General features: G+C 39.6%; 1 protein-coding gene across 1 annotated transcript in view; it reads right to left on the reverse strand.

Annotated features, from left to right (window-relative positions):
• The window catches only part of UBXN7 (UBX domain protein 7), a gene marked incomplete at its 5' end in the record, with an annotated part of 22,798 nt that extends 9,808 nt beyond the window's left edge, over window positions 1-12,990 (reverse strand). The window contains 4 exons of the mRNA XM_010132521.1: window positions 5,550-5,662; window positions 7,774-7,839; window positions 10,787-10,854; window positions 12,830-12,990. Coding sequence (XP_010130823.1) covers window positions 5,550-5,662; window positions 7,774-7,839; window positions 10,787-10,854; window positions 12,830-12,990 — 408 coding nt within the window. The remainder of the gene's footprint in view (window positions 1-5,549; window positions 5,663-7,773; window positions 7,840-10,786; window positions 10,855-12,829) is intronic.
• Between the last annotated feature and the right edge of the window lie 649 nt (window positions 12,991-13,639).

The raw sequence follows: 13,639 nt of genomic DNA on the forward strand, positions 1-13,639 counted from the left end.
TCTCTTACCACCTGGAAAGACTAGAACTAACATATGAACTCCCTTTCCTTTTAAAAAATGAAAAAAAAAAAAAAGTATTTATTTATGTGTTCACCATCCTGCTGGTAATGCACTTATCAGCAAACTCAAGTAATTAAGATGTTATGCAAAATTTTGCTGGTTTGGACAACATTCTGTTCCCCAAGCCAAAGTTTTTACTTTTAAACCAAATTTTAGCCACTGCACTTCTGAATAGTCAGCCTATCCAACGTGTGATAGACACATGTGAACCCCACATAGTTATCTTCACGAAGTGCAGAATCTCGGTCTATAAAATTAATCTGTATGGCCAGGTGACCTGCAGAGCCAATTTTTATTATACTCAAGGGAGAAAAAAAAAAATGTAGAAGCATGGAATAGTCCTCCTGCTGTTGCAAGGGACCTCACACTAAGTACTTATCACTAATGTTACAGTGTCAGGATTTGGTCACCAGGAGAGTAAACTGGGGCAGGTGACACCTAAGTAACTGGTGAGAGTTTTAAATATAGCCATTGTGCTTTTATTGAAAAGACTTGTTTTGAGCTATCTGCGGATTGTAAGAGCTAATTCTGGGAAATCAGTTTAAGATGAGGCCTGGAGGTACTGCCAGTTTAAAGGGAACAAAAATTTGAGCCAATTGGATTGCCTTAGTCCTGCGTTCTAATGTAATTCATATGGGATTAAAACAACAAACTCAAAAATATGTAACTAGAAAGCTGGAAAGTACATTTCACTCTTCTACGCTCAATATTAGTGAAAACCTGTCTCTACCTCTCGCCCTTCCAACTATGGTCCTCAAAAGGATGCAAAACCAGGAAATTCCACACAGAACATTTGCAAAGGTGAGTTTTCACCTGTAGAGCAGGTATAGCTTTTGAAACTACTTTTAATTTCCTTCTAAAAACAGGCTTCACGTTTAACATTTAAAACGACACAGTTAAATTGCTGCCATCTCACATACACAGCTCTGCTCTAACACAGCTACTGGAATTTTTCTGAGGGGGTGGAGGTGGGTGGAAAGAGAAGAACATGGGAGGAACAGACACTGTGGGTTTGGGGATTATACCGGCACTTATTTTGGTAAGTGACAAAAGAACAAGCAAAGGCTCAAGCCTGGCTTGCATACCCTGAAAGCTCTGCCTGATGGCTTTAGATCCAACATCAACTACTCCCCTTTCTCCTCCTCCCGCAGGGCCAGCATCAGGCACTTAAAGAGCCTGGCTAAGTACAGAACAAACACTCTTTGCAAGCACTTTTGTTCAAGCTTTTAGCAATCAGCCGAGTAAGAATTTTCAAAGACAGAGGTAGTGGATCTCGGATACAACGGGCCAGATGCAAAACCAAACTGAAATCAAAACCAATCCGTCCTAAATTTACCTTTACTCCTTCTATCCATTCACATTCTTCATCCCTACAACAACTTACAGCAACAAACTAGCAATCTGTTTAGACAGTATGTGAAAGAAGTCTTGTTTTACATTCAGTACTGGATCTCACTGTTATCCTCTAGCTGTTACACTACTAACACGTTTCCGTCTCATTTGACTTTTCTGAACCATATATGGTTTATAAATGTTGTGGTGGTTCTTCCTTGCTCAGTTTTGTTGAAATGCACTGCTCCTTTAGGTCAGCAGAGACAAACAAGGAAATGGAACCAGGATCTTGTGACCTCTGGACACCTACTAATCAAGCATGATTCAGTTTGGAAGATAATAGGTGACAAAGTAAGAGCACAAGATTATCTAACAAGAAATATCCTATCTGTGCTACACTTACACTTCTTGCCTGGGCCAGGGTATACATCCTTTCATCCACCAGTCATTCCTGTGCCAAAGGTGCACCGGCAGGCTATGCTTATACAAACGGCCAGTCTAGAAGCATCTTATGCAAAAATAATTGCACCATTAGAGTACAATGACTTGATTAGCTTCCAAACTACTGCTGCTTGACAAGGAGAAAGAAAAATTTCTCTATCAGATGTAAAGCAGGGAGCAGCAAGAAAAGGCTTAACTTGTAAAATGAGGAAACTGCATATAGACAGACTTAAAACTCTGCAACATTACATGCAGTCACTTCTCAGAAGTACTGAAGTTGTAACATCTGTTAAGCACAGAATTGCGTACACTGGAACTAATTCCTCCCTAAACAAAAAAAGTAAACATAGCCAATTTGGTGTGTGCCCCCACAAATTAAATCATATCTCCCCATCATATGCATGAAGAGATGAAGACCTGCAATTCTGGAAAGCGGTCTTTGAGATTAGAACAAAACCATGCTGTTCTTTACAAAGCATGTTCCATGTGCCATTTATTTCTTTATTATACTACAGTGATTTATTCCTAGCATATTCTACATTAAGGGGATAACTTTAAAGTTTAATACACATTACAGTTCAATCTTACAGTCAGGAAACAGTGCGATCTAAACTGACAACAGCCTAACTATAACCACACAACACTAATCAAATACAGACTTTTTAGTGACACTGTGTGTTGAAGCTTTGAAATTTTCTAATAGGGGAAAAAAAAAATGCAGTACAGGTCAACATCTTGCTGTTGTCATTAGTTGTCATCATCTGCCTCTGATTTATACAGCCCCATTCCACCAGTCACTAGGTAACTAACACCTAGTGGCTCGTGTTCAAAAAACCTGCAAGATTAAAAGAAAGTCTTACAGATTTTCTGTATCAAATAGTGTTTGCCACATTCCTACAGTGTAATCGCATACTTAACAAGTATAGTAAGCCTGAGTTGTTCAGTATGTGAAGCACACTGCTTCTTCACAGATAGCAAGTTAAAAATAAATATTCAACACTTGAAAATTTCTCTTCAATTAAAGTTAATTCTCTTGAAAGTTAGTATTACTGAGTTAAAATGAAATGGCAACTTTCTGCATCTTAACAAAAGATTAACAAAATTTATTTGCAATAAATGGAAGAAAAATTAAGTTCTTGGAGAAAACTGAAAATAACTAAATCTACTTACTATTGAAATCAGCCTCAAAGAGGATCAACAAAAGATGAGCAAAGATACACAAAAACCTTAGTAAGACCAGATGCCACCACTCTTGCCAAGTTTGAATAAAGTCATAAATCCTCAATGATTCTATGATAAACGTACTCCGTATGACACTGACAGAATGTTCTTGCACGTACCTCCAGAGATTAGAATACACCACACACCAATAACAATAGGAAAACCCCACTTAAGATTAACACTAAACTACAAGAGCATCAAATGGCAGTATTTAGTCTTTGGTACTTTGGAATGTGATAAACATCTCTGATTTATTGTAGAGTTTATATATATTTATCTAAGCATACAGAGAAGGCAGGAGGTAAGAACAGCTTGCTAGAGATAAATTTTGAGAGACTCTGGTCACTGTACTCACAGGAGGAACAACACTGTTGCAGGCTGAAGCAGTACAGCAGTCCACAGTCATAAAGTAAAATGGAAAAGGTAATGCTCAACAAATTTAGAAGGAAGCTGAAGATTTTTATTGAAATGAAGCTGAGGAGCATCAGTTTGAAATGAAGAGTATCCCACGGGACAAAGTACAAGAACACAAAAAGGTGAGTACCAATACCAGAAAGTGCACGTCTTCAAATCTGAGTTAGTGCAAAGAACTGGACAAGGTGTATATATACAAACTCCTTCACCCCCCGCCTTTTTGGTTTTTGGTTTTAATTTACAAGACTGAATAAGAATGCAAAGACTCTAGGAGGATCAAATCTATCAATTACTTATTTCATCCCCTGACACTACTTTTGACTGTAGCAATGTTGATTGTGGCATCTGCCAAAGTCTTGGTGTGTTTTCCAGTAAGACAGGAGGAAAGACTTAGACACACCTTAAATTCCACAGCAGACATCAGAGGGCACTCGCTGACTGTGTACAGGTTCCAGTCAGAAGCAGCACTAGCTATGTCACGTGAATTGCCTTTACCCACACATTAGCCGGGTTCACAAACAGCTCTGAACCACAGGCCCAGCAGGTGGTATCAGCTGTTGGAGCTGGCACAACCTTGCGTTTGATGTGAACCCTGAAACACCTATCACGAGTCAGGGATACCTCAGGACTAACTGCTTCAGTCTGCTCATCTGCTTCACTGTACCAAATTCCCTGCTGAGGCAGACACAGTTATTCTGCAGATTTAGTATCTTATAGATTTAGACTAGATAGAAGGAAGAAATTTCTTACAGTGAGGGTGGTGAAACACTGGCCCAGGTTGCCCAGAGAGGTGGTGGATGCCCCATCCCTGGAAACATTCAAGGTCAGGTTGGATGGGCTCTGAGTAACCTGATCTAGTTGAAGATGTCCCTGCTCACTGCAGGGGAGTTAGATTAGATGGCCTTTAATGGGCCCTTCCAAACCAAAACACTCTGTGATTCTCTGTCAGCATCCTTTCAAACCTGGAATTTTGTTAGACAATTAGGAGAGCACTGTCAGAATATAGGAATTGGTGGCAAGCAACCGATCCCTGGTGATTTGGGAAGCATAAGAGGCCAACAGGATGAGAGCTAGAAACTCAATAAAGGCATACAGTGTTTCCCCAAAATTTTTCCAGCAGTGCTCTGCAGTAGAGGCAAATGTGAAAAGAATGTAAATAATGGTTTTGTTCAGCTTATGCAGTCAGATCTCCAGCATTGTTTGCAGCATCTGTATAGCATGATTTGATCATTAGATTGCATTCTCACGAAATCATTATATTAAATAATAATAATAAATCTCATCTACTTAAAAATGACCCGGTGGAAGTTCAGTAGTATCAGCAACTTCTGAAGAACATCTAGAAATTATGGACTAAAAAAAAAAATATATATATACTAATTTGCATATTGTCTAATCATTAGTTAAGTCACGATTCATACCATAACAACTTATAACTAAAAACACAAACGTACATAGACAGGAAAAGTGACACCTGAAATTATTTAAAGCTAACAGTCTCCTTCTCAGGCAATCTCTTGGATACTTTTTTCCATCACTACCAATGCAAGAGACAACCACTGTGATTTTATACAAGAGCAAGACCTCTCTGAAGATAAAGTTTTGCCTTCAAGACAAAGCCATGCTCAAATACTTTTACCAGCTCAGGTATCCGAAACCACTTAGCTACGTTAACATAAATCTGCCTGAGCTTCTTAGCAGGGTTGTGCAAACTGTATTGCCCCTTGCAAAGTCCTACTCACCGATCAAAAGCAATCTTACTTCAGCTTTTTCTGTAATTTGCTCTACAGAGATACTTCAAGGGATGCAATTTTTCCATTTTGACCAGTCTCCCTTTCACCAAGTATGATTTGCCACACTAACCTTTAAACATAAACAACGTGGTCTACCATCACTAGCTAAGTCCTTCAATAAGTTATCAGTATTTCCATAGGCAGTCCACCAAATATTTATCACTATATGGTCTTTTGTAACTTTCTGATCATCCAACAATGGATCCACACATGCCACGGCCTAACACAAGGCTTCCACACTGTACACAGTCATCGTATAAGGAACTGCACCAAAATATCAGAACTTACCGTTTCAAAACTGCCTTTGTGCATCAGATCAATGGGAGGCCTGAAGAGGTCTGCTAGAGTAGTGAGTTTCTTATCGACTGCCCCTCCATTTCGTAGCTCCTGTTCCTGTCGAACTGCACAGCCCCAAGAGGAAAGGAAGCTGAATTAGACAAAATACTCACAAGATGGATTTATTATTGGCTATACACTCACACACAACTTCAGCACTACAGTCACAAGATTGGATCACACTTAACAAAATTAACGGCAGCTTGCCCTAGCTTTCTCAAGCAATGGGCATTTATTTCACTTTCTAAAACCATCTTAACAAGCGTGAGTATCAGTAGAGGGGGTCATATGCCAGTATTTGAAAACGAGCCAAAGCAAGCCATGACTTGACCCCAGTGATGCTTTTAAGAGGGGAAACTGAGTTAGATAGTAGCATCATAACTTTTACTTGGAATATTTCTATTCCAGGGTTTCTATTTCTGGACTGTAAGGTAATCCCACAGAGAGGAGGAAATTAAAAAAAACAAACCAGACTTTGTTTACATGGAGGAATATCTTTGGATGTTTATATTAAGTATCTACTCTTCCTGCAACAGGCTCAAGATACCACTACCTCTTTCAGGTGAAAAGGTTTTCAGTCCTGTTTATTCCCAAGTACCACACTTTGAGAATGTTTCTTTCAGTGGTATTTGTTCAGTTCCACTCAAAATAATACAGAACACATTTCCCACATAGACATGATTATATACAATCAAGGTAAATTACAGCAATTGCTCACCTAAAAATACGATGTATTTTATGTAACCAAGTCAGATGAAATGGGCAGTAACCATCCCATGACCAAAAACTTCCCAGTAGTAGAAGGAGCTGTCAACAGGCCATAGTGTGCAAACCATTTTTGAGCAGGCACTGGATCCCCACAGGTAAAAAGCATCTCTGTGGAGCAGGCCTAGGACCCAGGACATAATTTGGACTTTCATGGCCAAGACCGCTTTTTAAGAGGTAGCCAGTGACATTCAACTACAAGGTTTTACCTAAAAGCATGATAAAGTTTCATCATAAGCCCTCATAATGATTTTACAGATTGTGCATCTCTAAGTGCCTTAGAGTGGAGATGAGGAGAAAAAAATTAAGGTATGATGATTCCGTAAATTAAGATTAGTTAAGTCCTTCAATAAGTTATCAATATTTCTATAGGCAGTCCACCAAATATTTATCACTATATGGTCTTTTGTAACTTTCTGATCATCCAACAGTGGGTCCACACATGCCACGGCCTAACACAAGGTTTCCACACTATACACAGTCATCACATAAGGAACTGCACCAAACTATCAAAACAGCATTTACACAGCTGCCAGTGACTTTAGTATTTGATGGGATCATTATGACTGGAAAACCCTGACCAAACCAGTCAGGGGAAAGAAATTATGAATACTTATTTTCAGTTTGGCAATCAACAGCACCTAACTGTGTAGGAACTTGGTCCATGATTGGACCTCTTGAACACTCCAGCAGCATCAGCGGTAATGGCTACACAATAGCTCTAATTTAGCTGTGAAATATCCGGTGTTCTGCTGTCAAAAAAACCATAATTTATGAAACCTAATGGCTCCAGTAACAGTCAATCTTTTGTAGATTCTCCATATGAACAGATAGACAGCGGTAAACTGCAATTAAATTCATGGGCACCTTGTGTGTCGCCAAGGAAGAAGCCTCAGGGCTACTCAAATCTAATTCTTGTGTCAGAATGACCACCGGTTAGCAAAGAAAAATTGAGTGGATGAACTTCATTTCTACTTAGGTGTTAGATACTTCCCCCTTTACTTTTCTGCTCTAGAGGGAGTTGAATTTTTTTAAAAACATTTGCCATATCAAAACAGACATCAATATTGTCTGTGGGTTTTACTTGGGTAACAAAGGCAAGAATCTCCGGACCAGCATCCTCACTTCCTGTTTCATAAGTTCATTACTCAGTATTCTCCAGCCACCCCAGAACAATGAACCAACAACCTTAATTGTACCAGAAACAATATGAGACGTGAGCACACAGCACTAACACTGCAACAACGAAAAGCCTAATAATGTTATTTAAAAACCCTTTTGCTAAACAGTAGGCAATTTGAAAACCATTAAATGACTGAAAGCTGTCCTAGCCTACAACAGAAACTATATTTCAATCTTAATTGCATTAAAAAAAATAGAACCTTTAGCTTATTGATCTGTAGACACTTACTAGTTTCTGTTTGAAAATCCCGAAAACCATCAAATATTGAGCGCGCAGGTCTGCGTCTTTTAGGAGCTTAAAAAAAAATTAAGTAATTATTTCAAAGGTATACTATCAAAATAGTTACATATTAGTACTTTCCATCACATATGTGGGAAAACAGAAGAGGAGCCCAAAGCATGCATGATGTGGGAGTAAGGTCAATAGTAAGGGCTGGAGGATGGAAATAGGCAGTTTGTAAGGCCCATTTCCTAACACAAACTCCCTCCACTAAACCTCGCCTCAGAAACAAAACATGTATCAACAACACACAAAAGTTTAGTCTTAGCCCTTTCTGATAGGCTCCCCAAGGCCCATCAGTATGAACAAGCAGTGCTGTCACAGAATCAACATGTCATAATTCCAGTCAAGATTTTTACCAAGGGCCTTCGAATAGATGAAAAACTTTAAAAGATTAAACTCCATGTGAGAATGTATTTTCTTTATTAGGAAATGCATTTGTTTTCCCCACAATACATTTCTACTTTTTTTTAATCTCTTATCCAGATCCTGTCCCAGCTTCTCAGCTGGACTGGCAACAGCCACACTCCCCCATTGGATCCAGTATCACTAGCTGCAAGGAAACCTTCAGAACAGATTATTTGCAGCTGGACAGAGACAGCAGTCCAAGCAGATAACTGGAATGGGACCTAGAAGCACCACTGAAGTCCTAGGCTATAGCACAGCCATTGTACTTGGAACGCAAAACAGAACTGCCTGCAAGACTTATTCCAACTATTCATCTGCGTTACTATTAACTGAAAGCAGAACAATTTTAAGATTCAACTTTCAAAGCCTGGTTGTTACAAGACATAATAAATAATAAACAAATTAAACAAAGATAAATACTACATATACCCAACAGAAACCTGTAGTTAAGAAAAATCCATTTACTGTGAGGAAGCATGACCTATGCACAAGTCACAAAGCAAGAACCCCCAAAACCTGATTTTAGAGACCTTTCTGCTTTTGTACCCATAGCGCATGCAGCACCTCTCATCTTGCGCCTTGTGCCACATCAAGGGCATAAAGAATGGTACACAGTTCTTGCTCCTTGCATTCTTCTTGTACAAAGTATGAAGGAAAGAATCAGGATATCCCATACAGACTATCATGGAAAAAAAGTAAGCCTGAATGTGGAACTTGCTTGTGAATAGTGCCTAACTCCAAACTCTCTCTCACCTCCAAATGCATAGTCTCAAGCACAACCCTTTAAAGCCAACTTCAGAGCAACTTAAACTGCAGCTAAGAATAGCAACTGAAGGACCACTTCAGCAAAAGTAGCATTTTTCACTTGCCAGGCTTAGCATGGCAGTGTTGGCGAAGATGTTCACAGTAGTCCATGTTGGTATTTTTTCTGACATCCTTTGTACTGCAAGATGGGATCCATGCATCTGGCAGACCACAAAGAGACAGAGACATCTCTTCAACTGGAAGAAAACCTAAGCTCATACAACCACCTCAACCACCTGCTAAAAACAGAAACCAGCATGTCCCTGCTTTGAGGTTAGAGCTGAGAAGACCAATGAAGTATCTCTCCAGCTTTAGCTAGCTTGTCAGGCTGCTTCATGTTATAAGCAGAAGCAGCATTAATGAGCATGCTAGTACTGGAGGACCAGACAGTGCCAGGATTTCTATCACTTATCCACAGATCACCTTAGCTGAGTGGTCAGTGACAGTGTGTCTAAGATCGGTGTGTGACAGATGGGTAGAACAAGACCAAGCATCAGGGTCAGCAGATCTTAATCCTGCACTTCTAAGATTCCTAAACTGTCAAGAGTCTACAGACTTTTGCCAAAAACTCTGCTGGGTCACAGGAACAAGTGCACCATCTTTAGAGAGCACTCAGCAGGGCACTCCTCTGGAACCACCTCTCAGCTTGTGCATCCTTGCTAAACACCTCTCTGATGTTGAAAAAAGGCATCAAGAGAAAACCAGTTTCAGGGCACACCTGAAGCTTAGACTCCATCTCCTTTCTAGAACTAAACAATAGAAAAGAGCATTTCCTATCGCTGTTAGACCACTTTAAAGATGAGCCCTTGCATGCCCTTCTTTGGTCAAAAGGGTAACACTCTCAATCCACTTGACAAGTAAAAAGCCATACAGCCAGTCAGAAATCGCGCCATCAACATGAAAATGACAGAGCCTCACAAGGCTAGAGCAAGTAAGCATAAAAATAGCGAACCTTAGCTCTCCATACACAGACACTATACAAAAGGAAAGCATAATGCATCGGGAAATTCAGTCCTGCTACAGAAGTACTACCCCTGTGCTGCTGTAAAAGAACCACTCAGCAGAGGTCTGAGATTGAGGTTTTAAGATTCAGAATGTTAGTGTATTACGTGAATACTAAACAGTGTTTTAGTTAAGCACCCAAAAGAAAACATCATTTCCATCACCTGCTTCCCCAGAGCAAAAAAAAAAAAGTTTCAAAAGCAGAAGTGATAAACACCTTCAGAAAACAAACAGGTAAAGGAGCTGTATGGTGCAGTTTACAGAGCAAATTAAATTCCTAAACAAGAAAAGGAGAAATTGAAGAGTAATCATACAGTTCAGCCCCTCTTTCCGATCTATCATCCTCCCTGAGAAGCATGCATTTGTCCTCTTCAAGGCTCAATCTTCTAACCCTCCATCTTGAACACTTTCCCAGCAGTATCCCACGGCTCTGAACCCGCAGAATACAGATGTGTACTAATCACAGATAATTGGCTGTTGCCTCACAAAGTCTCATGAAACAGGAGTTAGCAAATTAGTAGCTGTGGGAACATAGCAACTCTAAGGTGTGAGGTTTTCAATAATACTGGTGTTATTTCCAAGTATGCAATCACGTTACAGAGTTGCAGCAGGGGAAAAAAAAACCCACAAGAATAAAAGTACATACAATGCTTTCTTCATATTCAGCAAGCTATGTTTTTCTTTTGTCACTTAGTTTATCTCAAGGTAAAAAAAACTCCAAAATACTAAAATAAGAACACAAGCCTACCTCCAAACAAGGGCTCAGGCTCTACTAAAATTTCCTGTTTTTGAGGAATTGGAGCTCGTACTTCATCCCTATCAAAGGGGAAGGAAAAAAAAATAATCAGTGAGATGATAGTATTTCAAGTACCATATAAACCACCTCCCATTGTGCTCCAAGGGCTTCTGCATCTTGAACCAGCTAAGGATGCTGTTGTACCATTGCACAGAATCAAGAGATCTGGGGTCAAAAGGAACCTCAAGAGACCATCTATTCCCACTCACAGCACTGATGCAGGACTTGCTACACTCTGCGTTAAGATCTGGCATGGATGACCTTTGTAAGCCTTGACAGAAGACTACACAAATCCCTGGGTGACTTGATCCCAGGCTTTGTCAATCTAATATCTAAACACTTTTTCTTTAACTTTCTAGAACTTGGAAAGGTTTTTTAAAACTTAGCAAAGGCTGGTGATTAATCTACTTGCCACCCTCCTCCCCTAATCTACATAGAGAGGAAAAAATATTATCTTCCTTATTACCAGCTTTCTTCTATTGGAAGAATTTTTACTTCCACTTGAAACGCACAGTCCTCTTTTCAGAGGAAGGAAAACAAGGTGGTCAAAATGGCCATTTCCCCCCATTCCTGAAGCAATCCTTGGTTTACATAGCTGCACTCTCTCGCAAATCAACAGCTTCATTACGTTTGCAGAGACTGCTAGATAATTTGAAATTATGATTAGGAGAAAAAAGGAAATCACAAGGGCTCTGAAACAGTATCACTCAGTGTGGGTGTCTGGCCCATGGAGGACATGGGCTCACCCCTGGAAACCCACTGCTATAGCCTACCTGTGAACTACTCCTGAAGAGCCCTCTTCCCTCAGGCTCTTTGAAGTTATAAAGTGTGTAATTTGTGGCTCTTGGCCATCCAGGTTTCAAAAAGTAACTTAAAGTCAGCAAGATGCACTAACCTTGCCATTAACCTCCACATCTTTAATTGCTGTTGTGAAGGTAGTTATTCCCCATTTTGCATTTGCATATTTATTGTTCTCTCTTCCTAGAAGTAACACTAAGCTGACCAGCACCTGGAGGGCGTCATGCATTAAAAAAAAGGTATTCCAATAAAACCTTGCATTTTAAGTCACTGCTGCGTCAGAAGTTGACTACAAATAAAAACTCTAACACGTACAGATACACAGTTTCAACTTTGTTACCTATCAAAGGTCCAACAGGGCGGCTTGATGCTAACTATAAAGGTTAGTACTAACGGAATTGTTTAAATTTATTCATGTGCTTCAGAAGTATGAGTAAAGAAAATTCTTGCTACATGTTAGTTGTCTTCTTCCTGAAGTGGAAGATTTTCATAAAGACGAAAGCATGGCTAGATTTAATTTAGAGCATTTAATGAATGTGACTTATACCAATTAGCTTCCACTCAAAATACTCCATTTATTCCAAACACACACATTAACAAAGCAGCACTGAAACACTCTCTGCCATGCTGAAATGGAAAAACTCTTCCCTTCACTGGCATTTGATGCCTAAGACACTGATGCAGATTTTGTAGTTGCTTATTCCTCTGCATACTGCTCTACACGATCTAGCCTTTCCAGTGCCAAATCTGGTTACACTGAGAACAACGCAATAGAACCTTACAAATGAGACTAAGGTCACTACATTTATAAGAACCAAAACAATAGAACTCTCTAACTGCCAAATTTACATAAAGCAAGATTGCTGGAGCAATTTAGAAGTGAGAATCTCTTCCTACTGGACTCCCACTTTAATGTCTTGAGCTCTGTTTGCAAAAATGGAATGTATAAGCTATGAAAAATTCTGAAGTACATGCAAAAGAGACTAACTTATGTTGGTCTACATACCAACTTATGCAATAAGAACTTACCCAAAACAATGCTGGAGCAATCAATTTAACACAATCATCAAAGCAGCAAGTATTACAGTGAATTGACAGCAGGCTGGAAGTGACAATTGCCTTATTCATTCTGCCTTACGCTACTGAATTCTTAAGACAGGCTACTCATTTACACAGATGCGTTCACCAGGTACATACTCGGTGTGTGGTCGAACAGCAGACACCCCTGCAGAACTGGTGCTAGGCTCCTCTGCTATGCCTCCGCCATCCAGAAACATGGTAACAGCCATCTCCAGATTATTGTTGCATGCTTCAAGCATATGCTTTCCCACGCTTTCACTGGCACCTGTAACGGCAAAGAAAAATTAAAGCATTCTTTGGAAAGCTTTGATTGGAAGAGTTAGGAAGAGCTGACCAGCAAGCTTTCTCCCTCAGAGCATTAATTGTTACAAAGAGCAGTTCATCAGTTGCCATTTATCTCTGACATACAACTACGAAATGGGACAAACACATGTATCTCACGAAGGAAGCGAATGCCTGCATATAGGACAGTCAGACTTCTTCCCTCCATCAAAAGGAGGGAAGCCATCTGAGTGGTTTTAGCATGTCTTTTGTTTGTTTGGGTTTTTTTTTCTAGAAGCCAGACCTTTTCCTGGTACAATTTTCCAAACACTAGTAGGTATACACAAAAAAAAAAAAGAAAAAAGAAAACCTGACTTAACATTTTAACAGGGAGAATACTAAATCAGCTGCTAAAGTTTTTTACCCATTTATAACAGGTATTTAGAGATGGAAGAAAAGATACCCTGTTTTACTGAGTATGCTGACAGGTAAAAAAAAAAACCCCAGCAGACACTCAGTTCACGTAAGAATGGGAGGAAAAAAAAAAAACAGGCAGAAAGTCTACACAGTTATTTGTATAACAAATAACATCTATTAAAATATCTCCTAAACGCAACTAAATCCAGTCTTATTCTTGCTGCTCAGGATGAAACAATAGTTCTTAAC

Source organism: Buceros rhinoceros, unplaced genomic scaffold, assembly GCF_000710305.1.
Source record: "Buceros rhinoceros silvestris isolate BGI_N320 unplaced genomic scaffold, ASM71030v1 scaffold19413, whole genome shotgun sequence".
NCBI classification, from domain to species: domain Eukaryota; kingdom Metazoa; phylum Chordata; class Aves; order Bucerotiformes; family Bucerotidae; genus Buceros; species Buceros rhinoceros.